We start from the raw sequence: 27,794 nt of genomic DNA, 5'->3' as shown, positions 1-27,794 counted from the left end.
TTTTGCATTTTTTAGATTTTGGTCTCACTTTTCAGACTTGTTTTGGAGTCTGAAATGAAGGTGTCTTTATTCAGCCAATTCAGACATTTAATAATTCAGATAAAATTTTCAGATTTAACTAAATACAAAAAACAAACATCTGAAATCTGAATTGGACTCCAATTTAGATTTCAGATCTGAAAATTGTAAAAGACAAACAGCACCGTAGACAACATAGTAGACAGAGTAATAGTGGTCATATGTAGAAAAAGTTAGGGAGAAAATAAAACAGAAAGAGATTTGAGATGGTTGTGGTGGTATGTTGGAGAGAGAAAAAGATAGATAAAATTTTTATATGGTGGTGGTGGTGGAATGATAGAGTCATAGAGATAGAAAGAGATATGAGGCGGCTGTCATTAGGGTTTCGAATTTAAGATACTAGAGTTACCAGTCCGTTATGAGAATTTGGAGGTTCAGTACGAAATTTTATTTGGGCCCTCTCTCCGATAATGCAAAGTGTAAAATTATACGTAATGTATTTAACAAAATTCTAAAACGATCCGAGTTAAACAATCTTTTTTAATCTTAAATGGTCTAAATGACCATTTCGTTGTTTGTTCTTTGCTTCGATCGAGTATATGCAAGCAAAATTTGTACACATCTAATTACATTCTTCCGTGAAAATAAGATGAGGACCACGGGTACAGTGTTCCTTGATGTTATGCACTTGCCTTCAGAGTTGCTAATCATTCTAAAGGAGGATTGTGAAGGGGTGATTAGATTACGAAGACATTGGCCTAAGGCTACTTGATTTCTTTGTAGTTTTGTTTTGTTGTTTGTGAGATTGTTGCTCCTTTTGGTTGCAATGCTTGTAAGTGTTCTTGGTTTTATTAGGGGGGCCCTTAAATCCCGCTTAACATTGCAAAAAAAAAAAAAAAAAAAAAAAATTACATTGACTCACTTTGAAATCGCTATTGCAAGAAAAATTAAATATTTGAAACAATAACTATTGAACTTCGAATTTTATAATCACTAGTCTTAAGCAATACAAAATAAATTAAATCTATTTTATTATCTATATTCTTGACGGTGATAGTAATAGTTCAGGACGATAATGTGCTGAAATAATAAACTCAAATTTGATGACAAAGAGTATTGGACTTGTGACTTAAAGGTTGTAATGCAAGACGCTTACCAACAAAAGACTGAATAATTACAAAATCGAGTTTGGTGGGTTTTGAAATCCTTACAAATTTGGCGGTTTCAAGGGGTCTGGTGGGAGCGCACCAGTGGCACTCCCTCAAACACGCCTTTGCCATCCCAGTAGGTGTAACTTATATTATATTAATGATGTCAAAAAGTGACTTCCCGGTAATCAATAGGAAAATAACCTTGTAACTCTTGATTGACTAATTCTTCTTGCTTTAGTGGAGACTTACAGGTATATGCACCAGTAGAATTGTTAAGATCGGATCTCGATTCTTAGACGCGCAAACCCGTGTTATACAACTTATAGGTTATGAGGCAGAGTTGACCACCGTCAATGGATATCCACTTGGAATGGTCTTTCAAGGAAAGAACCACTTAGCATGACCGTACTTTATGTCAGCAATGACTTAAATTAGCAAAGAAGATCTTTATTGTTATTATTTGTCCTTCAATATAACTGCCATTATCCCTGCCAGAGTAGAGTTCATCAAGGTGCCAAGTTTTATTCAACAGACTCCCTGTGCCGTCTCTTTGGTCAGCGCAGAGCTCAGGGGCATAGCTTACTTAGATCAGCTCCCCACTTGACTTTATGCTACAACAGAGTTTCAGTTGTTGATTGGACTCGTACAAACCTCCTCACAGTATCTGGTTAGAGCATAGCTCAGGTGGGGAGAGCGCATTCCAGGCCTATCTGCTTGCCTCTAGGCTATAAAAGAGATCCACATGTCGGTTGGGCTCGTGCTGACCTCTGTACAAGCTTCCCGGTTAGAGTAGAGCTCGTGTGGGCAGAGCTAGTAATTAGGTCGACTTCTCTACTAGCTCTACCAGTGCCTCACACTTTGTGCTTGCAAGTAAAGATGACACGTGCCACTCTAGTCAATTTGATGACATCTTGACTTGGTGAAGCTGACTAAATATTGGCTCCACACGAGTCCCCTTTACGCTTAGCAAAGTAGAAAATGTTAAGGGGTAAAGATGTGCACAAATAAATCCGCTTGGTCGGCCCACCGCTGTATGTGGTTGTTGACCAAATTTACTTGAGAGTTGAGATACCACTTTACAAAGGTGTATCTTTTGAAATTTCTCAGACCCTTCTTCGACTTCAGTAATCGAAGCACAAAGATTCTAGGTTTTGGTGTCTTCCATAAGCTAAGTTTGGTTCTTCGCTTTTTTGGTTGTTTACCAGTTTTGAAAAGACAATCTTTGGCTAGGTGGCCCCGTTTACTGCAAATGTAAAATTGGTCGTCGACTTTTTTGTTTTTCTTCGGTTTGCCTATGTCCTTAGAAGGATGGTTACAGTTTTATTTCTTACTTGATCCGCCCTCTACAACATTCACATTAAATAGCTTTTCAGTTTTCTACTCGGCAATGCGACTGCACTCATTAATTTGAAGTTTCAGGATGAGTTCTTCAAGACTCATATTCTTATTCTTACGACGTAGTTAATTTTTGAAGTCTTTCCATCATTTGGGTAACTTTTCCATCAATTGTGACGCCCCGTGTTCCGACTCATGGATTGCCGGACAGTTTATAGAAGAAACTCGGTCTAAGTCTCACTCAAACCAGTTTCAAATATAAACCCAAACCAAACTCTTATCACGGGTTACAAATAAAAAACAAACGCAATAAAAAATCAAGTATAATTTAAACCTTTTGAAAATATGTTCGGAAAATGTGTAACCCAAAATAGTTTTCATAAAGATAAATAAAAACAACTTGAATTCATGTATATGAACAATTCACTGAAGAGATTGAATTTTGAGAGAGTGTTTCCTCTATAAATTTAATTTATGAAACCTGAAAAATCTGTCAAACATTCATACATGTTTTCATAAACTTCAACGTATTAATACATCAAATTGAAAGTGGTAAGGTGCATACTATTTACATGTGTACAATCACAACCAAGTGAGAGAACGATCCTAAATATTCTAGATGATACGTATTTAAATATCAACGTTGTGATAAAATCGTAAGTTGAAAATATAATAAAAATTATATCGAGCTTAATACCAATAGGATACCTAAACATCATACCCACCACACACGCATCAACAGTTTGATATATCAATAGTTATAAGTGTTACATACATACAGAGATATAAATATGCACACCAAACTAGTGGTGGGAATCGGTCGGGTTCGGTCGGGCTCGGGCATAATGCAGTCGGACTCGGCCAGATCGGGCACTACAATGCCTAGCCCGCTACTAGTTACCGGACGGATCGGGCCGGACAGATTCACCAAATTCAGTGCCCGTAGCCCGTCCGAGCCCGCCTGCCCGAACGGGCTTCATTGGACTCGGGCCGGACGGGCTCGGGTAATTTTGTTTAAAAGAGTATTAAAAAAATCTGCCCATTAACTTTATTAAATCAATGATAAATTAATTCTTGATAATATACATATCTATCCTAATTTCCTAAACATCAGAATCATCTATCCTGAACATCAAAATAATAGATCAATGATCACTCGCATACATCTCTTTTAGGCCTTGATCTTTATAAAAGAATACATAAAAAAAAAAAAAGCAAACCCTAGAATCATTTATTCTAAACATCAAAATAATAAATCAATTATCATACATCTCTTTTAGGCCTTGATCTTTATAAAAGAATACATCAAACAACAAACTCTAGATTACCAAAAAAACATAAACAATCTCAAGTTCTCGACCCATTCCAGATGTAGTTAGAACTTAGAACATCATCCCAAAAAAAATTACAAAAAAGTTATAGATCTGTAAATAAACTACATTCTCTCAAGTCTCACCATCATTTCCCTTTTTATTTCTCGCAGTTTCTTCAACCCATTTCAAATGTACAAAACTCATGTTGAAAAGCTAAAGGAAATTATCTGAAATTGAAGGAAGATGAAGACTTTAAAGAAGGTTAAGAACTACTTACATCTCGAAAATTTAATTTACATCACAACATGTTAAGGAAATCAACTGAATAGATTAAGAACTACTAATAGAAATCAAACTTTAGTTTTTATTAGTTGAATAGATGAGAAGGTGTAATGGTTTTAGAGTTTAATGGTGTTGAACTTCTCTGATATTTGGTGAGAAGGGGAGAGAGACTAGAGAGGAGGCGGCAAGAATATAGTGTTAATGAGAGTGGAATTAGGGTTTTTTAGGCTTTTTATATGATCCCACCGGGTTTTCAATCGGGCGGGCTTTCAATCGGGCAGCGGACGGGTTTATCGGGCCGGGACTCGGATTTGAACCCCTGTCCAAGTCCCGCCCACCAAAACCCGCTTCATCGGGCCGGGTAAGCCTGACTCGGGTAGCACTCGGTCTACGGGTCTAAACGGTCCGGGCGGATCGGGCCGGATCCCGGGTTCCCGGACCGTTTTCCCACCCCTATACCAAACAAGACAATATAACAAGATATTTTTTCTAGTTTACCAAAATCAAGACTGAACACGCCCTTAGTTGGGGTCACCTACTATTCAGCTAAGAAGAACTGGCCGGCCTTTATTAGTATCCAAAACTCGAACTTGGAAAGTTTCATTTGTTATCATGTTATCTTCCTTAAGATCTTGCAGAAGGCTCTGCAGTTCTTGGACTTGGCCATTACAAGTTTTGGATTAGTCGCCATGAATAAGTCTAAGAATCACCCCACGAAGAACTTTTTGACACGTGTCTTTTCTGTCTTGTATTAATTGATAAGGGTGTCAGACAGTTCTTTAGACATCTCTATAACAAAATAAAGATTATAGAGTCTAACGTCTACACTATTCGAGATGTAGTTCTTGCAAGGGAAATCTTCTTGCTTCCATGCATCTACTGCATCGATATGTTGCTCTTCATCCCCAATTTCTGCATGGGTGGATTCATCCTCTTGTAAATATTTAATCAGACCCAACATTGTCAGGTAGAACATAATCTTCCACTTCCATCTCTTGAAGTCAGTTCCCTTGAACATCTTTGGTTTTCTCCTGTAGGCGGGCTTAGCCAAAAATATCAGTGGAGTTGTCTTGTTAATTTCCAATTGTAATACACACAAAAAATGAACCAAGTCAATATCTTATAATTAGAGATATATAAGATTTTTGTTTTTCTGGTTTGAATTGAGATTACGATCTCTCTCTATCTTATGTTAATTAAGACAAAGTCTCGGTTTGAAGTATAACACTTCCTTTGTCTGATTTATAGAGAGATTGACGATAAGTAAGTACCGACTATCAATAGTCCTTCTTTTGGTTTAACCAAGTTAGACAGAAAAGAGTTTAGTTGAGGCGAGAACAAATTCTCTTCCTTTAAGACATTTTGCACCCCTGTAACAGTACCAACAGTTGGGGTGTATGTCTCCGATAGATAACATTTATCCTTTCAAGGATTGAGATGGTACTTCACAGTTCTGAAGGAGAGGCGAACCTTCAGAATTATACTCTTTGATTGATGCAACTTGATCTTTTGTACACTTAAATGCTTATGACTTCAGTCGGAGGCTTCTTTTTTCAAATCTAGACACACTAAAATATTTCTGAAATCAATTTCTTTTTTGTTCCCGACGGACTTGGATACTAAATTCATAAGATTAGAGAAAAATAGAACGATTTTTAGAGTGGATATTTGAGTTCTTTATATAGGAAAATAAAAAGGCACACACACCTTTTAGGTTTCCAAGGACACATCTCTTTAAGGGAAACTCCAATTATGATTTTTTTGTCCAAAATACAGTTGGTTGCTCTCTGGGCCACCAAATCATGCTTAAAAATTTGAAAGGAACGCTCTCCATCCGAATTGTCCTAACTATGCCCGAGAAATGAAGGAGGTTGGTCGTTGGATTGAAGATTCAGGCGTATCCCACCTAGTGCCCAATTCGGGTGGGATGCTAGCCATGAGATCCTTGCAGATCCAATCTTTCTAATCCGTTCCGACACAATCCTGAAGGATGTGTTGCCTAGCAGTTAGGTCATAGCCTTTCCCGCAGGCCGTCCAGATCTGGACGTGGTCGCTTCGCCTGAATGACCCCCAATCAAATTTTTTCTTTTTTACCGTTTAGTCCCTAACTTAAACGAATTTTCGTCCAAATTTCAGAGTTGAATATCTCATTCGTCCGAAACTGGATTCGAGTCATTCTTGGATCTAAAAGTAAGAGTTTGACGAGAAGAATGCAACGGTATGCTCCTTTAAGTTTCCTGAGTCGGATCGAGCCAAATCGACTCCGGTTCCTATAAAAAAAACTTAAAAAGTGCTTGATAAGCTTGATGGTGTGGTCCTATAAAAGAACACTTAGAATTAGTAACACATTTTTCAAGAAGTAAAGGTGATGTTTACCTATCATGTCATGCTTAAATCACTTAAAGGATTTTCCACTTACGGGATGCACTAAAGAAGGCCTAAGATTAGGTCTTTATCTTATTTCAATATGCATTTATGCCTTTAGGATCTTGCATCATACAATTGCATAGTGTGGTTAGTTCAACAAAAAAAAAATTGCATAGTGTGGCAATTTAATTTAATTTTTTATATTTCATGGTTTTCCCATATACAAAATAGCAAAGATTCTTTCATCTTTCGGATTAATTTAACATGGATTCTAAGGAAATAAATAAAAGAATATTAATTAATCACTGAATGCATGGTTAAGTGATTATCCCACATTTGTTGGATAACCTACTTTTCTTATCCATTACAAGCCACAAACATCACCCCACCCATAAAAGATTACTCACAATAAATTATAAGAAAGTATGGAAGATAAAGAAGTATATAATATTAAACCCTAATGGAGTGACATCTTAGAGTGGTAAGGATTTTGTTTTTAGGTCACATAAACTATATGGGGGAGGCCCTGTCTGTGAGTCTCTCCAATTGACGAACGAGTAGTGGAACGTATGAGGTACACCAACTAAACAAAAAAAAGATAATATTATCATTCAATTGATATTGATATCCATCATTCGCCAAAGAAATAAGGAAGACAAAATATCAACTACAGTGTATATGTAATTAGGCTAATACGTAAACAAAGTAGAATGATTGATACAATTGAGTTAACAATTACACTCTCTATCTTTCTTATTACGCATCCTTATTGTTACGGTTTATTTGTTTATTTTATAATTATTTGTAAGTAATTGTTACAATCATGAAAACACAATATCTATTAAATGTTTGTCATACAAAACACTTGAGTAGTTATTAAAATGAAAGATACTATGGGTGTCGCTCGGTGCCGGCCCAAGTATACCGGAGGCCCCAAGCGAAATAAAAAATTGGAGTCCCATACAATGGATGTTAGAAAAAATTTAAACAACGAAAATGATAGGATCAAACCCCTGACCTTTTATCCAAGATCTAAACTCTTTACCACTAAGTTACACCTTAAATTCTTTAACAAAAAAAAGTTACACCTTAAATTATGGTTCAAATTGGTTTAAAGTATAATTAATTTTTCAAAAGTTACATACGAAATAGGAAACATGAGGCCCTTGATTATTTGGGGCCTAAAGAGACCACTTTGGTGGCTTTTCTCACGGGCCGCCCCGGGTGCCGCTACTAAGTTGGTTAATTACACTTAAAATCGAAACAAAAAACCAATTGGTTGCTCAAAACTACTTGAATCTTGTCTCATTTATCGTTTGTTAATTAAGAGAAGAATTTTGTAACATGCCAAAACCATTTATACTTCGAGCGATTCTAATTTCGAAAAGTTCGGTCAAATGCATTGATCTAGTAAGCTTGCAATAAACAATTACATATTTCTATCATTTCTTTCAGCATTTGTACATGTTTACACCGATTGAGATATTTTTTTTTTCTGTAAATGTCAGCATACTTTAAGGGGTGTGACTCCGTGTCTCGAACCCTTGACCTATAGGGTGGAAACCAACTTGGTAACCACTCCAACCAAAGGTTGTTGACACCGATTGAGATATTTCAATGCAATATTTCCACCGGAATCAAAACCTGATTCCATGATTGTCATTATAAATAATTCTAACGAACACATTTTATTCCAATAGAAAATTTTATAACCGTATATTAAAACTTGTGCCCTAGCTTATTAGCCTATTAGGCTAAAAAAGTATTATATTGATTACGATTTTCATTTTAAAACATCAAGATTTTAACAACTCCGAATGGAATATTTATAAGAACACTTGTTAGTCACACTCAACATATAAGATTTTCTTCGGGAGACAAACTTGGAGTCAAAGTCCCAAATAATAAAGGAAGAGAGCACCCAAAAAAGAAAATCCAGAGCAAGAGGAATTGGATTTCAAAGAAGGAAACGAAGTCATCAAAAATTTAGATATTATATGCTTATCATTTCATTTACACATAATTAAACAAACGTTAGTCGGGTCCAATTTGGTATTACTTCCTTTTAGTATGATCCTATGTGAGTAATATAATCCTTTAGTAATTGAAATCAGATCTCGTCTTGCTGGTTTTAATATTAATAATCTTGCTCATCCCCAATACGACTGATTCCTCCTCTCACCGACTACCTTTTCTGAACGAAATTCCATGTTTCATGCTTGTCCGACCTGAAATCAATGGGATTGAAAAAAAAATACAATTATGTTATCTGTCTAGACATATAATATAGGTTCCAAACATTTGTCTAGACATATAAATTCTATGAGACAAAGGTTCCAAACATTTGTAGCCCTCATAGATTGGACTATAGCACAGAAACACACATTGAACTGATTTGGGACTCGACTTATCCTCTCGCAAGGGATCAAGATGAGGATAACAGGCACAACCCAAAACTTTCAAATGAGTATAATCTGGTTTCTTGTGAAACAATACCTCATAGGGACTCTGAAAACCCAACACTTTAGATAGGAAGAGATTCATTATATGAACAGCATCAGAAAATGCCTCAAACCAAAACTCTTTTGGGAGAGAAAAAGCCATAGTAGTGTATTTCCAACCTCTGTAATCTGTCTATGCTTCCTCTCAGCTCGCCCATTCTGCTGAGGAGTATAAGGACATGAACATTGAAAAAGTATACCATTATCATCTAGAAAAGTCTTGAAAAGACCCATAGAAATCTCTGGAGCACCATCACTCTGAAAAGAGACAATCTTGGTACCAAAAAGATTTTCTAAAGCAACCAACACACTCAGACCTGTCTTTCATAGGATAAATCCAGCTATATCGACTAAAATCATCAACAAAAAGAATGTAATATCGACTACCTGATTTGGTGGACACTGGAGCAGGACCACAGACATCACAATGCACAAGCTGGAGAGGAGATGTAGATGAACTTTGAGAGTAAGTGAAAGGAAGACATTTACTCTTTCCAAGCGGACAAGATAAACAAAACTCATCTCCAATACTGGTAAATACATTAATCAAATTTTCGTGATTGAGTTTCTTAACTATTGAGGAGGCTGGATGACCAAGCCTCTTGTGCCAAAGTGAGGAAGATACAGTTTGAGTAGCAACAAGAGCTTCATGACTATTTGAGAAATCAATATGATATAAATTGTTTATCATAGGTCCTAAGACCAATGTTTTACTTGTCCACAAAATTTTGATATTGTATCCCCAAGGAAGAAACTCTACTGAACATAGATTATCCTATGTAATTTTGAAATTGACAATAAGTTTCTCTTGATTTGAGGAACATTAAGAATGTTATTAAGTTTGAAATTGCAATTAAAAGTAAGCAATCGATTATGCCCAATATTAAGAATAGGATTATTGTTGCCACTGGTAACCATAACAGAATCCTTGCCAATATAAGGTTTAGGTACAAAAATTACCTTAGAGTCATTTGTCATATGACTAGTTGCTCCAGAATCAGCAAGCCAGAGAGAAGAATCAATACTTGGAGTCATGGAAACAAAACAACTCTCCTTTTCTTCATGATCATAACCAATCACACTATCATCTTCAAGTCTAGATGAAAAGAAATGATCATCTGAGAACAACTGAAAAATATCATCATTTTGTAACTCAGGAACAACAATAGCTGTATTATATTCCTCAATTGACTTGTTCTTCTGTGTGGAGGACATTTCACTATAAAATCCACCAAAATTCAGATGATCACCATCATCAAGACTTGGTGTAGCATATCTAGAATGACAATTCTGGCTGAATGACTCCATTTATAACAAATTCCACAAGGAATTGTGCTGAAATTAAACTTTTCAGCCTTTTGATTTTGTAGAAGATGTTTTTGAAAACGAATTTGAGCTTGATCTTTCGGAATTTGTAATTGATTTGAGGTTTTATGAGTCAGATTAATCTCCTGACTCGGTCTTGAAGTTTGATTCTGATTTGTATAGTTTTGATTTTTATTCTGATTCGAAAGGTTTGGAAGTTTGATCCTGATTTGGATAGTTTTGACTTCTATTCTGATTTGAATAGAAAGGTTTTGAAGTTTGATCCTGATTTGGATAGTGTGGTTTTTTACTTTGATTCAAATAGTATTGTTTCTGATTTTGATTTGGCTTGTATGGAGAATTTTTTGATTGATTTGTATGGAAAGCTAAGTTAGGACTCATATTCTCTTGCGATTTCATCCATTGCTCATGTTGAATCAATCGTGATTGCAACTCTGGAAAAGTAATTTTACTAGTTCTATTTTGAATAGTAACCACAAATTGACCAAATTCTGGACCTAATCCTTGTAAAGTAAATCGAATGAGTTCTTCGTCACTTACCTTATCATTAACAGAGGTTAGTGAATCAGACAATTGCTTGATTTGACGAAGATAATCAGTAACTGATAAAGTTCTTCTAATATTTTGAAGTTCTTTCGTAGAACATCAACTTTTGATTCGATTTCTTATGTATATGCATTTTGCAAATAACACCAAATCTCTCTTGCTGATCTTAAACCTAGAACATCAGAGGAGATTGAATCTGAGAAGGTAGCTTTCAAACATGATTTCACGAAGCTATATTGCTTTCTCCATATCAGAAACTCAGGATTAAGAATTTCTCTGTTATTTTCTGTGATAGTTGGATCAGGTTGAACAAATGATCCATCAATATTACCAATTAGATCATTGCTCAATAACATTGTTTCAATTTGATCTTTCCAGATCAAATAATTCGAATCATTGAGTTTTACTGATATATAGTTAGTAACATTTGAGATTTAAGGAAGATACACAGGAAGAGATGAAGATGATAATGACGATGAAGTCGCCATTGGTGATTGTGGAAGCTTCTTGTTCTTTGACTGAACAATTAGGGCTCTGATACCATATAGGATTTCAGAGAATATAGGGTTTTAGAGAGGAATTGAAACTTGAAGAAGAAGTTTTAGAATTCTATTTCATAGTCTATTACATCAACTTTAATTTCTTATTTATACTCATTATCTCTAAGAGAGAGAGCTCGAGTTAGTTATAGAGAGAGAAAGAACAACTGTTATAACAAGTAACAAACAAGTCAAAATAGGAAGACCAAAGTCAAAATACAAAAGGTCTTCTCTCATATCTTATTTTCTTCTTCTTTATTCAAGAGTTGATTCGCGGCTAACATAGACCGGATCCTACAAGGGTTACACAACAGAGTAATGATTTGAACGGAGAGAATTGACTAGATGGATAATGGCAAATAAGTGGATTGGATCCGTTATTGGTAAGTCCTGAAAGATTCGGAGAAGTCCGAAGAGATAAACATGTCCGGGCCCAAAAGGGAGGCCCGGAATGGCTTTAGGGAGGCCGGCCATGTGATGGCCGGCTAGGCCCTAAGTGGGCCGGCCAAGGAAGCCCATAAAGGGCTATGTTGGCCGGCCACACTTAAGAGACCCAATGGAGGGTATTTTGGGTGTTGCCTATTAGTTAGGTTTATGGAATCCTAGTTTGGGTTTAATACCTCTTCTAGGGATTTCTATATATATACCTAATTATACAACCTAAAGAGAGAGACAATTCAGAGATTGAATTCTCAACAACTGAGAGGGTTAACTGAAAGAGTTTCAGAATATACATCTCAGAGAGAGAGAGAGAGAAAAGGAGTTTTCTCAAGTATCTAGTCAAGAAGAAGGAGTTCTTCATCTCAACCTTCAAGAAGGTCCTAGCTGACTGAAAGGAGGGAGTTCAAGTCATTACTCGGTGTCTCAAGTAGAGGAGCTACACTTGGAGCTCTTATCTTCCGAATACTGATCGGAATTTAGTTCGTGGGAAAGCGATTAAGAGGTAATCATCTTTCCAATCTAGTTCATTGGTATGTTCATGTATAGATCCTGGAATTAGTGTTAAACATGTGATGTTTGAGATTCCGCTACCAACACTATTCAATTAGGTGTATGAGATACACTAGGTTATTCCCCTTCAGTGGGTTGCGGTTATTGTGGTAGGATTGGCTACGGTTGGTTTGGTTATTGGGTTGGTAGTTTTGACTGGTATTGGGCCTGTTGTTGGGGTTGCAGGTGTTGTTAGGGGGTGGGTTGGAAGTTGTGATGGCAGCCCCAATGACGGGGTGTTTAGTAACGACATCCTGTGTTTTAAGACGACCGGCCTTGGAGATGAGTTGGTCAATAACGTCTTCCCAAGTGGGTAAGGAATTATTCAAAATGGAGGCTATTGTGTCGAATTCCTTGGGAAGGCCTTTAACGAGATGGAGCACTCTTTGTTGGTCATTCATGGGAAAGTCTAGGGCATATAGTTGGTCGGTTAAGTCACGTATCTTTTGACAATACGCATCAAGTGAAGGCATATAAGCTAAGGTAAGGTTGGCTAATTCATGTTGTAGGGATTGGGATCGGGGCCCTTTGTTGTTTCTAAAAAGGTGTTTTACCCGTAGCGAAGCTTCTAAGGCTATGGATTCATCAGCCATGACGCGGACAAGAAGATCGTCCAAGAGAGTACCATAGGTCCATTCTAAAAAAATGGAGTCAATGGTCTCCCACGAAGCAAAATCGGCAGATTCTTTATCGGGTGGCGGCGAACCGTCGATATGACAAAGCACATTGTAACCTTTTGCATGGAGAGTAAACAGTTTAACCCATAAGGAATATGAAACTTTTGTACCATCGAGGATACGTACCTTATGTTGAATGTTTGATACCGTGTAAACCGGGTGAAGAGATTTGTGGGTGGCGGTTTCATTGGAGGAGCTTTGTCGGCCATATGAAGAAGGAAGGACTGAAAGTTGCCGATCGAGATCCGACAAGAAGGAATGGGACGGCAATGGTTTGATCGAAAACAAACCCTAGGAAACTTGATACCATGTAAGATATTCTAAACCCTTGTCAATTTCATTGATCACATGTGTATATATAGATTACAATGGAAGTGATAATTACGGAAATAACTAAATAAACATCGAGATAAATACAGAAGGAAATATACATAGAATACAACATAATGGACCGATAATTGTAGGGCATAATTATTGGCTAATATTTATAAGAACACTAGTTAGTCACACTCAACTAGGGGTGGGAAAAAAACCCGTAAGCCCGAACCCGCCCACGGGCACCCGAGCCCAAGATCAACCGTGGGGCCCCGCTACCCGTTGTGGGCAGCACCCGCCCGCCCAGCGAGTTTTTGTGGGCGGGCTCGGGTATAAACCCTTACCCGAGGTACCGTCCACACCCGATACAACTCGGGCGTATCCGATGGGTGCCCGAAAAACCCGCCCGATTTATCTACCCGAGAGAGTATTCATAAAGGATCACCGTCCCTTTTAGGGTTATGAATTACAACCGTGAGATTATTAGGTTTAATATATATAAGTAGAGGAATCAAATTCAACCCTTATCTCTTTATTTCTGCCTTCTACTGTCTTCTAGCGGCAACAACTCCTCTCATCTTTTGGCTCTCCAACATCTTCTTTCTCATCTTTCTAACATTTCATCATTTTCTTGAAACCTAATGGTTTGTTGTACTTTTTTCGGTGGAACACACTCATCTCTTTCATAAAGCCAGATCAGAATCTAAGATTTATCCATCTACTCATAGTTTTTATAGATCTTGAATGAAGCAACATACGGACTGAAGAACAAAATATGACGAAGGTTACGAAACAATCTTAAATTTGTATTTTTCTTTAGATGATTTCTAGTGGTTTATGAAGAAGGCTATGAAACTATCTTAAATTTCTTTCTCTGTAGCAAAGATCAAAGTTCATTTTTTTCTATAAGTTGTAATGATTTGTATATATGTATATTATGCGACAGAGAGGGAGATGTACAGAGAGAAAGAGAGAGAAATATGCATATAGAGAAAGAAAGTGAGATTGATCTGTTGTAATTTAAAATAATGAACTTTGATCTTTGCTATTTTTCGAGAAACTAATTTGCAGATCTAGGTTTTACAATATATATGGATCTATACCAGTTGTGATCATCTCTTGTGTAATGATTATTTCTTTCTATGCTTGATTTTTTAAGATTTGTGATGATTTGATATCGATTTTTTCCGTATTGTTAGTTTACACTTTTCAAATCACCCGATCACCCGATGCCCGTTTCACCCGGATATTTAAACGGGCTTGGGCGGGCTTTGAGCATGAGAAGTTTGTGAAATGCCCGCCCGAGTCCGCCCGAAAACCCGAGCGGGCATAGGAGAAACTTACCCGACCCGCCCGAGCCCGACTCAAAACTACCCGCGGGTGCCCATACCCGCCCGATTCCCACCCCTACACTCAACAGATAAGATTTTCTTCGGGAGACAAATTTGGAATCAAAGTCCCAAATAATTAAGGAAGAGCATCCAAAAAAGATTGAGAGGAAGAGGAATTGGATTTCAAAGAGGAAACCAAGTCATCAAAAATTTAGATATTATATGCTTATCATTTCCATTTAAACATAATTAAACAAACGTTAGTCGGGTCCAATTTGGTATTACTTCCTTTTAGTATGATCCTATGTGAGTAATATAATCCTTTAGTAATTGAAATCAGATCTCGTCTTGCTGGTTTTAATATTAATAATCTTGCTCATCCCCATTACGAGTGATTCCTCCTCTCACCGACTACCTTTTTTGAACGAAATTCCATGTTTCATGCTTGTCTGACCTGAAATCAATCCGATTGGAAAAACACAATTATGTTATCTGTGTTCTTGCTTTAGCTATTAAGGTAGACACTATATGACTCTTTCGATATGATTGGTGCTTCGGTGGATTATCTATGTCTTATAAGAAGAGATGACATTGAATCATTGTTAAACATAATTTAGATTTGGTGTGAAACGGTAGAAGATCGATATCTGACTATCTGTAATGGGGCCGTTTTGGTATGACCAGTTATTTTTTTTCCTTGCCACTTAGGAAATTATCTCGGTCGATGATTATTAATTTATAGTTTCCGACGCTGAATTTGTTTTGTTGTCATGGGCCTCTGCATTCAGTGTGAGCATACTCATTAAATGCAACCGATTTGAAAATGAACAGAAGTTGCTTACAAGGAATTATATCATACTGAGTTTGTGTGATTGCATGTTTCTTACAATGAATTTTATATGCGGTGCAAAATTGCAAAGAGAGTTCTACACAATAGAGTGCATTCTTGTTTAATATTTTAAATGACAAGTTTGAGTCACTTAATTGGAAAGTATCCAAATTATTTTAATTACAATAAGCCCTTGAGAAGACTAAATCCACATTATTTTATAAGGTTTTTTCGTACTGACTGTTTGTGTATCTTTAGTTTGTATAATCGTCGCCCCTATCGACAAATCAGTCTCATCAGTTTGATGAAGGTCAAAAGAAGAGTTAGCACAAAAGTTTGCTCCTCGTTCTCTACTTCCTAAAATCAATAAGTTTTTAGTAAAAACCAGTTTTTTTTCTTTTGAGAGAAGTGATATATATGTCTCAAATCCGAGAGGTTGAGGATAAAAACCAACTTTAAAAAGATAACAAGCCGTTTTAAAGCAGTCCCAGAATTTAGAAGTGTTAAAATATTCCCCAAGTTACTAAGCAGACTAAATCCACATCGGCTTGATCTAAAAGTTGAACGTCTGTATGTTTTTGTTGTTTTACTAGATAGAATTTGTGTTTCGGATGACGTTGATTTCTTTAAGTGATTATATTTTCTAGATTAAAATTGAGAGAATGTTAGTGTATAATTATCTGACTGATAGACATATTTTCTGACTGCATCAGAAAATACAAGGGGCAAAATGAGAAAAGTACGGTCCAAAGTGTGGATGGTACGGTGGAGGACAATGAATTCTAACTATTTGATATCTAGGTTCTTGATAAGTATTGAGAGACATAATAAAGTGAGAAAAGCACTTAAAACTTAAAAGAGACAAAAATATAAAAATGTGATCACTAAGCTCTCAAACAAAAAACCCCTCAGGGGATATTGCAACCCAAATGACCTAAAAATATTGTCTCCACCGTACCATCCACACTTTTCGAGATCAAATAATTATATATATATTAGCAATACATGAGGGCCATCAAAATGGTTATCCCTCTTTATATATAAATATGGAACCCCATTTTCTACTAATAATTCAACGCATTTCAACTTGGGAGGTTCTCTCTATTGCATGGCATCTTGATCTCTAGCTACAAGTCATTGTAAAACCTTCATCACCAACCTACCTTGTACATCACCCTATTCGACGATATTAACCAATCAAAGTTTTCAATATTGTTAGTTATCAACATGGTTAACAATAAAGTTTCGTCAGTCAGATTGGAGTGGCGAGTAAAGAACTGTGATGGGCCATCGGAGATATTAGTGCAAGAAACCGGGTTTTTTAGGGGAATCCGGTTAGGTTTAATGGTCCTAGTCTCCGGTTATGTTTTGAAAGTAAGGAAGTTCTTTGAGAAGGCTTGGAATTTAGGGGTTGATGATCCTAGAAAAGTGATTCATTGTCTCAAAGTAGGGTTAGCACTTACTGTGGTTTCACTTTTTTACTATATGAGGCCTTTATATGATGGAGTTGGAGGGAATGCTATGTGGGCAATTATGACTGTTGTTGTTGTTTTTGAATTTACTGTTGGTAAGTAACAATATTACCTACTAAGTAAATACCCAAAATACCCATGACTACTTTCACTTTTATAAGAATCCCCTACATTGGATAAAGAGACCTTTTAACCCCCAAACTGACGGAGTCTTTAGTTCACTGTTAAGTCGTATTTCTCTTCCCGTATTAGCTATCTCTCCAACAATTCATGTTTTTCATTTTCTTTTTCAGATTTCTTTTAAAGATTAATGATTCTCCGGTAATAAAAATCTAATTTTTAAATAAATATAACAGAGAAAGACAGACGAAAGGGTTAATTTTCTTTTGTACAACAAAGACTAAAAGGGTGACAGAAAGAGGCACATATATGAAAAAAAAATTAGTAATCGAAGAATTTAAAATCAAATACTAAGATTAAATATATAAATTATATATGTGAACTTGATTTTCTTATCTGGTTTTGAACCTATTTCATGTTGTCATTACAGGTTCAACACTTTACAAATGTGTAAATAGAATTATTGGGACATCTCTAGCAGGGGCCCTCGCACTAGGTGTTTATTGGATTGGAAGTCATTTTGAAAAAAAGTTTGAACCTATAATCGTTGGCGTCTCACTCTTTCTTTTCAGTAAGTAAATTTTTCGAAAATGTACTAAAAGAAAATTCCATTCAAAATTTATAATAGTACTTGAGACTAATTTGTTTTTTTTTTTTTTTTAAATTGAACAGCTATTTTGGCAACATTTTTGAGATTTATACCTACAATTAAAGCGCGGTTTGATTATGGTACCATGATATTCATCCTCACATTTAGCTTGGTTTCAGTATCGAGTTATCGAGTAGATGAGTTGTTTGATTTGGCTCAACAACGATTATCAACTATTGCCATTGGAACTGCTTTCTGTTTGATTGTAAGCATATGTATTTGCCCGGTATGGGCCGGAAAGGATCTCCATGATCTCATCGTTCGTAATATGGAGAAATTGGCCAATTCCGTTGATGGTACGTTTCATTGTCAAAGCTTAAATCTTTAACTAAGATTTGATCAGGTTAAAAGTTTTAGAACGATTTTAAATATCTTATAAGAACGAAGTATGGGATGAGCACATCATTGTTATGAACAGTTTAGCCCTAGAATATGTAGATGAGACCCACAGACTAGGTGTAACTATGATGTAAAAAAAATGGTCTAATAAGATAAATCATTTTGTACATGATCTGACTTGAAACTTTCCAACTTGTAATAGGAGCTGTGGCTGAATATTTCACAGATGAAAGCTCAAACATACAAGAACAAGAGTCTATACAAAATTTGGGGGGTTACAAATGCGTGTTGAACTCAAAAGCGACTGAAGAATCGTTGGTAAGTACACATAAATTCTACATGTAAAACCTAATTTTGTATCACGGGCTAAACATGTCAGATTCGAAATTTTTGTTAGGGTTGAGCCGAGTTGGTCTTCCTTGAAACAAAACCATAATACAAAATTTGGTTATACATATAAATTTAAGTATCTCAAATATATACATTATACAGGCAAATTTTGCAAGATGGGAGCCTGGCCATGGAAGTTTTGGGTTTGGACATCCATGGAAACAGTATCTAAAGATTGGAACAATGATGCGTAGTTGTGCGTATTGCATCGAAGCTCTTAATGGTTGTATTACTTCACAAAACCATGTAAGCTTTCTATAACTTTAGCAAATTGTATATAATAAAACATGTGATCAACATTATATTGTAGGACTTGGTTACAATAAAAAAAAAAAGATAGAATAACCACTTATATTGTTATTGAAGCAATATAGGATACAAACTTCATGACAATTCTAAGTTTCATTGCAATAATAAACCTATTTAGTCACTACAATTCCGTAAGTCGATGGTTCAAGTCGCAACTATGTACAGCATCGGACATTTCTAAGTTTCGTTGTAGTACTAAATTACCTGTTTACTTACTACAATTACGTAAATGGACGGTTCAGGTTGCAACTATATACAGCATAGGCCATTTGGTGTAGTATGAATTTCTATAGGATAAAGCTTTTGGCTCCCTTTGCCGTACTTTAATTATGTACAGAAAAATTTGGTCAAAACTTCTTATAAGTTTTTTTCTTCAGTGAAAAAGGATCACTAAAATTTTTCTAAGTGTGTCACAGGATATTCAAACATTCGACATCCGATCCGTATTTGATTTTTTCAAAAAAAAAATCCGAAATTTCGGATATCGGATACGGATTCAGTTATTCCAGATCGGATATCTGCTTATTCGTTATCTGATATCTACTTATCGAACAAGGATGTACCAATACCCGATCCAATAAATATCCGCATCCGATGAGTTTATATAAATAAGTAAAAATATAGATTTTACTAATGATAATATATATAATAGATGGTTGAGATTTATTAGTTAGATCTAATGGTTAAAAATTTAAAATATTTTGGTTTCGGATATCGGATCCGATATCCGTTAATATCATCGGAGTCGGATTCAGATATTGATATATAATATCCGTCGCAAATTATCGGATTTCAGATAGCTTATCGAATATTGGATACAGATATGCCTATACCCGATCCGATAAGCTACCATTTACAGCTCTAACTTTTTTCAGTCTGCAAGTACTTACTTATTCTCGTAATTTGCAACTACTTGCGAGAGGTTTGTAACTGCTTACCAAGTGGTTGCAACTGCTTTCAAATGGATTGCAAAAATATTAAATTTTTAACCTAACAAAATATAAACATTTCAATTTTTAACTAAACAAAATACAAATGTTAGATTTTTAACATACAAAATATAACTTATCTTTCTAACAAAGAAAATCTTAAAATTGAACCTTCGGCCTAATTTGTTGTTATATATATATTGTCAATATTTAACATATTAAATTATTACTTACACAGACAGATGAGTCTACGAAGAAGAACCTCAGTAAAGTATGCATGAAACTAAGCTCTCACTCTTCTAGGGTTTTGAAAGAGCTAGGTGTTATCATAAACACAACAACAAAATCTTCATTAATAGATTTTTCAGTTGGAGAAATGAACAGAGCAGTTGAAGATCTTCATACTATTCTGAAATCTCTTCCTACCCAAGTCATCATCAATACCACTACCCCCCCATTACCAGTAGTTGAAGCTCATCCTGACAATAATGAGAACCAAGCAGGATATTTTCCAGCACCTGTGATAGTCATACCACTAATGGAGGTTCTTCCACTTATAAGTTTATCTTCATTATTAACCGAAATCGCTTCACGGATAGAAAAACTCGTCGATGCAGTTGACGAGTTATCGAATTTGGCCTATTTCAAGTCTGCAAATGAAGAGAAGCCTAAACATGACAACAAATTTGGAGGCAACCCTAATGATAATGATCAATCCATGAAGACCCTGCAAATGGTTTGAGCTTAAAATGATTTTAGCTTAGCTTGATCAGCTTCAAAATTGTCACCAATTTAAGATAAGAAGATTTCTTTATCTAAACAAAGAATCAAATTTTGTATAAAAATGTATAGTCAAGTAGTAGTTTTTATAAGCTTGTTTGTTGGTTGGTTCCCTAATTTCATCTTACTAAAACAATGATATAGATAAAGATTTGGTTTTTACCTAGTTCAGTAAATTTTATGATAGGTTTTTTGGATGATTATTTCAATTGAGATTAGTCCCACATTGAAATATAGCTGATTAATTTAGTTAACCATTCCCAAGTTTATAATATATATCATAATACCAACTTCATTACTACTAAACACAAGATACAAAATAGAGTTATAAGGGCACCTTTCTTAATTCCCATGATCTAGAAAGTTCCCTACTTCGAGGCTTCGAGCTATCGTGGCAATTTTATCGGCCTCGACATTGTCTTTTCTATTTAGACGGTGAAACAAAATATTGTCAAAAAAGTAAGAGAAGATTTGATTTGCTTCAGCATCACAAGTGGTTGTCCACTGAGCTTAGTTTCTTCCTTTCTACAGACTGTCTATAGCGTTCTTCGAGTCTCGCAAAATGATCACCTCGTTCTCTTATTTTCCCATGGCGAAACAAACAACAAAGAGAAGTCATGTCCTCAGACACATCTACACTACTCATCTGAAAGTGATCGATGCACAATTGCACATTCTCTCAAGGTTCACCTGCAATATGCTTGTAAATTAGGCCTAAGCCTGCATTAGTGTTAAACATTTATAACGGAGGCTGCTCTAAGTTCCTGATAAGAGAAAGGGGAGGGTACTGATGATGGTTCCTCAGAATTTCGAAAGAGACAATCTAATAGTCATATTGTGAGCTTGAGGTTTAAGTATTGTCTGGTTGTCTGGTGGAACCTTGATCCACATTTGATTTCCATGCCATCCACATTTGGGTGTTAGACACTACAAGTTTAACATCAAACATTGCAAAAGTATGATATAACGTAATACTAGTTTCCCCACTTATTTGGACTACGTTTCTTATGGAAATGCTGCACAAACAGTCTACCCGTAAGAGACAAAATTGGCAAGATATTGGAAACAACTACTCATGTATAAATTGTAATGACAATGAAACGATCGACCATGTACTTATACATTGTTCTTAGGCTAAAGCGATTTGGTTTTACTTTCAGGTTAGAACAAATCAATTAACTACTGTTAGTCAATGGATACTACAATGGAAAAAGCTAGATGAGGAATTAACTAACCTATATGCTAAAATCTTATGGTTTATCTAGAAAGCCAGGTGTGAAAACTATTTTTCTTCACAGAAACAATCACCGCAACAGATAATTACAAGAATCAATATGACGACGACCTCCCCACTAAAAGTAGAATCCACAATTACTACAACAACAAAAGCAACAACAATGGAGACCTCCATCGACACCATTCCTTAAAATGAATGTAGATGCTTCCTTCACTTCACTTTTAGAACCGGCAGGCATTGGATGTATTATTCAGAACCATGATGTAAAATTTGTTATAGCAATAGCAGACGCGGTCAGAGGACAACATGCAGAAGAATTCGAATGTTTAGCAATCCGTTACGGAATCCTATGGGCAATCCAACTTCACATACAACATCTCAACATAGAAAGTGATAATCAGAACATTATTAAGCACATTGAAGATCAAAGTCAAACAATTCAATGTCAGTCAAGAAAGATCATCATCGATATTCTCAATCTCAAGCATAACTTCACAGATATTCATTTCTCTTATGCTCCCAGGGAATGCAACACCAAAGCAGACGCTCTAGCTAAATGGGGTCGAAAAATCTTCAAATGAAGCTCTGGAACTCTGCAACTCTGCACCATCTTTTATTTCTGCACCTTCTTAATTTTGTGTTATTGGTTTTGTTTGGATTTCTTATATTTCTACAAAAAAAAGTGTTATTGGTTTTGTTTGGATTTCTTATATTTCAACAAAAAAAAGAGAACAAGAAGAAGAACAAGACTATTTTGACTTTGTTTTGACTATTTTGACTTTTCTGTTATAACTGATTTCCTCTTTCGCTCTATAAAAGAATCGAACTCTCTCTCTCTAAAGAGTTTAGTATAAATAGGAGCTTATGAACTCAATTGTGTAATAAGATTTCACAATAATAAAATGAAGGATATATCTGTTCGGTCTGAAAGAGATGCCCTTCCGAAGGAGTGTCCTTCGACCAAGATGGCAATGCGATCAATTTCTCGGTTAGGATAAAGATGAAGATCATCCAGTCCGGTCCAATTAGGGGTTGTAGTGCTTTGCTAGAAGCCAACTACGATCGTTGGATCAATTCGGTGATTCACGGCTAACATAGACTGGATCCTACAACGGGTTACGTGGATTGGATCCATTATTGGTAAAGCCAAATAGTGTTTGGAAGAGTCCAAACACATACGCACAAACCCGGGCCCGAAAGGGGGCCCGGGGGTGCCCATAAAGGGGTCGGTCATGTGATGGCCGACCTGAGCTAAGGGCCGGCCAGCACATGGCCGGTTATGAGCTTAAAGTGGGCCGGCCATAAGCCCATAAGAGGGCTATAGTAGCCGGTCACACTAAACCCTAAAAGGGGTTACTTTGGGATAAGTCTAAAGAGAGTTTTTTTAGGAATCCTAGTTAGGGTCAAATACCTACTCTATGGCTCCCTATAAATAGACCTTTTTGGACATAAGTGTGGGTACAACTTTTGGTGAGCTTTTGTGTGGATTTTTCTAAGAGAGAAAATTACACATCTCTCTCAATATACAGCTAGTGGAGAGAGAGGAAGTTAGAGAAAAGCTCAGTTCTATCAATCTAGTCAAGAAGAATGGTTCTTCTCAACCTTCTATTAAGTCCTAGCAGACATTAAAGAAGGGAGATCAAGTTAACCAACTCGGTGTCTCAAGTAGAGGAGCTACACATGAAGCTCTCGATCTTCACACGCGATTGGAATGATTCGAGGGAAAAACGCGATAAAGGTATTTATTCCCTCTTCTAGTTCATTGTTTAGTTCATGTATAATAGATCCTGGTACTCTAGTGTTAACATATAAATGTTGAGATTCCGCTTAGAACACTAGATTTAATGTATTAGATATGCATGAAACTCTACATAAAACTCTAACTTCTTCTCCAAGTTTTCCAATTCATCTTTAAATTCTATATGGTATCAGAGCCTTGATAGTTCAGTCAAGAACAAAAAGCTTCCACAATCATCAATTGTGACTTCATCATCGTCATCTTAATCTCTTCCTGTATATCTTCCTCAAATCTCGAATGTTATTAACTACATATCAATAAAGCTCAATGATTCAAACTATTTGATCTGGAAAGATCAGATTGAAACAATGTTGCTAAAGTAATGATCTGATTGGCTATATTGATGGATCGTTTGTTCAACCTGATCCAACTGTCACAGAAAATAATAGAGAAATTCTCAATCCTGAGTTTGTCATTTAGAGAAAGCAAGATCGCTTCGTGAAGTCATGCTTGAAAGCTACCTTTTCTGATTCAATTTCCTCTGATGTTCTAGGTTTAAGAACAACAAGAGAGATCAGGTGTTATTTGCGAAATGCATATACAGAAGAAATTGAATCAAAAGTTGATGTTCTTAGAAAGGAATTTCAAAACATCAGAAGAACTTCATCTGTTACTGATTATCTTCGCCAAATCAAGCAATTTTCTGATTCATTAACATCTATTAACGATAAGGTAAGTGACAAAGAACTCATTCGATTTACTTTACAAGGATTAGGTTCAGAATTTGGTCAATTTGTGGTTACCATTCAAAATAGAACTGGTAAAATCACTTTTCCAGAATTAAAATCAAGATTGATTCAACATAAACAAAGGATGAAATCACAGGAGAGTACAAATCAAAACCTACCTTTCTATACAAATCAAACTAAGAATCCTACATACAAATCGAGTCAACCTCAGAAACATTCATATTAAAACAAAAATTAGAAACAATTCTATCCAAATCAAAATCAAAACCAGATACAATACTACCAAAATCAAAATCAAACTCAGAAACCTCCCTATTCGAATTAGAATAAGAATCAAATCTCAAAATTGAGTCAAGATGCTAATTTACAATATCTGACTCATAAAACTTCAAATCAAGAAAATGTTCAAACTCAAATACAAAATTAAATCAAACTCATAAGCCTGAGAATTTTGATTTCTCAGCCGTTCCTTGTGGAATTTGCCACAAATGGGGTCACCTAGCCCGAAAATGCAGGTTTCGATATTGTCCTCCAAATGAGATAACAAATAATCAGTCAAGTCAGTCAAATTTTGGTGGTTATTATGTTGATAACTCCTCAGGCCAAGAAGACAAAGGTCAAGAGGAATGTAATAATGCTATTATTGTTCCTGTCTCAATAAATGTAGAAGATGCTGAGATTTTTTCAGCTGATTAGTTGTGTTCCTATGACATTGAGGAAGCAGAAGAGGATTATTATCTTTCTTTCTCTAAAGATGTCTATTCGGATACACATGATTCATTACCAGTAGATTTTGAGGTAATCTCTTTTTCTCCTCTTCCTGTTATTTCTGCATCAATCATGGAAGAACTATCATCTACAACTGAAATGGAGAAGATAGACTCTCATGCTTCATTTGAACCTTATCATGCTATTCATTCATCCCTTTTTACTTTGTTAAACGGTAAGATTGACCCTACTAGTTACTCAGAGGCTTCAAAGCATGATGAGTGGTGTAAGGCTATGGACAGGGGGTTCTTAGCTTTACAACAAATGGAGAGAGAGAGAGAAAAATTTGGCTGTTGAAGAAAGCACTGTTTGGCTCGAATTTCTCACTGGACAATAATTTCCCATCGTTGCTGGAAAATACTTTTCTCCAGGGTTGCGTTTGGTTCACAGTAGGAAAATAATTTTCCTGCGAGATAAAGTTTAGTTGTTCTTCCCTTTTCCTCTCTTATTTGTCATATTTGCTTTAATCTTTTATTATGAGTAGTTAATTCTCCATCTAGGGCTAGGATTAAACCAATATTTGAGCTTTTAGAGACACATTCTTGTATGATTAATTCTTGAGTTAATTCCTATTTGGCCCCCTACTTTGTGACCAGCTTCCTTTGTGGCCCCCTGTCTTCCATAAATTCAAATATGGCCCGATTTTTTGATGTAAATGTCATAATTGCCCTTCGTAGAAAATATTTTTTCAAAATAAAATTAAATAAAAAAGATGAATTCCACCTCACCTCTTTCTCCACCTCACAACTCTCTCTACTTCACCTCTCTCTCCAACTCACCTCTCTCTCTCTCTCTCTCTCAAACTCTCTCTCTCTCTCCAACTCACCTATATCTCTCTCTACAACTCACCTCTCTTTCTCTCTCTCTCTCGCTCAAACTCACCTCTCTCTCTCTCTCTCCAACACGTGTCTCAACCTCAATGGGATAACGGTGAAAAGGTTGACTCTCCATCTTTAGCATCATCTTCGTTGGCCGAAACTATGAGTATGTTAAAGAAGGTTCATGAAGAGTCTATTACTGCGCTAAGGAGGATTAATGGAGAGTCTTATGCTCCACACGTGTCTCAACCTCAATGGGATAACGGTGAAACTATTGACTCTCCATCTTTAGGATCATCTTCATTGACCCAAACTGTTAGTGATCTTCAAAAGAGTACTTTCGAGTTTTGTTAGACTTTAGAAGAAAAGAATGACAATACCTATAGAACTCTACAAGAAATAACAACTAGTATTATAGAAGAAGATCACCATGAGAATTTAGAGTACGGTCCACAGTGTCCTGTGTACTATGATGACGAGGATACAATTTTAGAGGAGTATAGTTCTCCCGACAACATCGTTATTGAGACTAAAATCTCAGAAACGATGGAGCCCGATATTGAGATATCCTCTCATTGTATCGAACTTGAGATCCATTCAGACCATAATGAAGAGTTCACTAGAGTTGAAGATAATTTGAAGTGTTTGACTCAACTGAGGATGATGAATCATGGTTGACCAATTTGCTAAATGAGAGGATTGACTCGCCTGATTTAGGCGAAGATTTAGAATTCTTTAGGGACACCGATGATAACATGATAAAAGAAATTATAGAAGGACTATCTAACTCGACTTCTAGGGATTGTGAGTCTGATAGTAGGGTTTCTCCATTGAAGGAACCCGAAGTACCTCTATTAGAGAACCCTAGTTTAAGTCCGGGTGTCATTGATAGTCATCTAGATTGCTTTGTATTTTGTCCCTCGAAACCATGTGTAGATTTTGAAACACTCACTCCCTCTGTCGATCATCCATATGAAGACCCATTCTATCCGATCTGTACTCTCTCTAGTGCGGTGCCAAACTTAACGACCTTATTGTCGTCTAAGTTTGGGGATTGCCCTTCTTACTTGATAGTCTCACTTACACTATCACCGATTCACAAAAATGTGAGACTATCGTTCACTGAAAACTTTGTGTTTTGGGTGGACCCACAGATGTATCGATTATTGGTTTACAGTTAGTTACACTTTTGTAATCCAGTAGGTATAATTCTTTCTATTTTTCAAGTCGTCTGTTTCGTCTGGCTGAAGACGTTAAACTTAGCGCTTTCTGGGAGGCAACCCATGCAGAGGACGCTGAACCGGGTAATATCTCTCCCTTCATCCTGTTATTTTTTTCATAGTCTTCAGAACATTGAGGACAATGTTCGGTTTAAGTTTGGGGATAGGGGAATGATATTTTTGCTAAGTCCTTATTTCAAAAATTCAAAAGGGTTAAAAAATTTTCAAAATTTTAAATCTTTGGATTGAAAATGTGAGTCTAGTTATTTTTGTTTGTTAATAGTTATAGAGTCTAGTTGGTTGTACTACACTTTTGCTAAAGGTTTTTCCACGAATTTCGAGTCTTGAGGTTGTCTGTGCACTAGCCATGTGAGTGTTAGATAGGTGAAGAGTAGATTTTTCTAAGAGAACTTAATCGATCATTAGTGGAGACTTAACCTATGTGAGATTCTGAGCCTTTCTTGTGTTTTGAGTGATCTCTTCTGAGCTAACTCCGAGTAGAGTGAAGAGCTACTCAACCTCGCAATATTCATTAGAGCTCAGTTGATCTCTTGAGTTCACATTTTACAACCACTAGGGATGTCATCAGGAAGCGAACCTTTCCCTTGTAGTCTGGAAACTTGAAAACAATGTCAACTAGAGGAAGATAGGAACCTCATCATTTAGAACCCTGTGAATAAGGCATGAAGCAAAGTGGAGAGAATTATACCCAAGGAAAGTGTTAAGAAAGTATGTTGTGTATTTTGAGTTTTATTA

General features: G+C 36.1%; 1 protein-coding gene across 1 annotated transcript; it reads left to right on the top strand.

The window, feature by feature from the left end:
• Nucleotides 1–16,546: 16,546 nt before the first annotated feature.
• On the top strand, nucleotides 16,547–20,674 carry LOC147544830 (aluminum-activated malate transporter 10-like). Its single transcript, XM_086636427.1, has 6 exons — nucleotides 16,547–17,087; nucleotides 17,543–17,683; nucleotides 17,785–18,057; nucleotides 18,303–18,418; nucleotides 18,593–18,736; nucleotides 19,967–20,674. Exons 1-6 carry the CDS (start codon nucleotides 16,748–16,750, stop codon nucleotides 20,468–20,470), a joined length of 1,518 nt encoding a protein of 505 aa, XP_086492553.1. The 5' UTR covers nucleotides 16,547–16,747; the 3' UTR covers nucleotides 20,471–20,674.
• Nucleotides 20,675–27,794: the final 7,120 nt, after the last annotated feature.

Source organism: Eschscholzia californica, unplaced genomic scaffold (assembly GCF_041429995.1).
Source record: "Eschscholzia californica isolate CP2 unplaced genomic scaffold, dmEscCali1.0.p SCAF_4, whole genome shotgun sequence".
NCBI classification, from domain to species: domain Eukaryota; kingdom Viridiplantae; phylum Streptophyta; class Magnoliopsida; order Ranunculales; family Papaveraceae; genus Eschscholzia; species Eschscholzia californica.
The sequence above is the reverse complement of the archived record's forward strand: the minus strand, read 5'-3'. Positions and strand labels throughout refer to the sequence as shown.

What these genes read in the sequence shown, in the direction of transcription:
- LOC147544830 (XM_086636427.1), top strand. Translation starts at nt 16,748, where the DNA reads ATGGTTAACAATAAAGTTTCGTCAGTCAGATTGGAGTGGCGAGTAAAG. An exon ending in AAGCGACTGAAGAATCGTTG is followed by an intron (nt 18,419 to 18,592) that starts GTAAGTACACAT and finishes TACATTATACAG; the next exon opens with GCAAATTTTGCAAGATGGGA. An exon ending in GTATTACTTCACAAAACCAT is followed by an intron (nt 18,737 to 19,966) that starts GTAAGCTTTCTA and finishes TTACTTACACAG; the next exon opens with ACAGATGAGTCTACGAAGAA.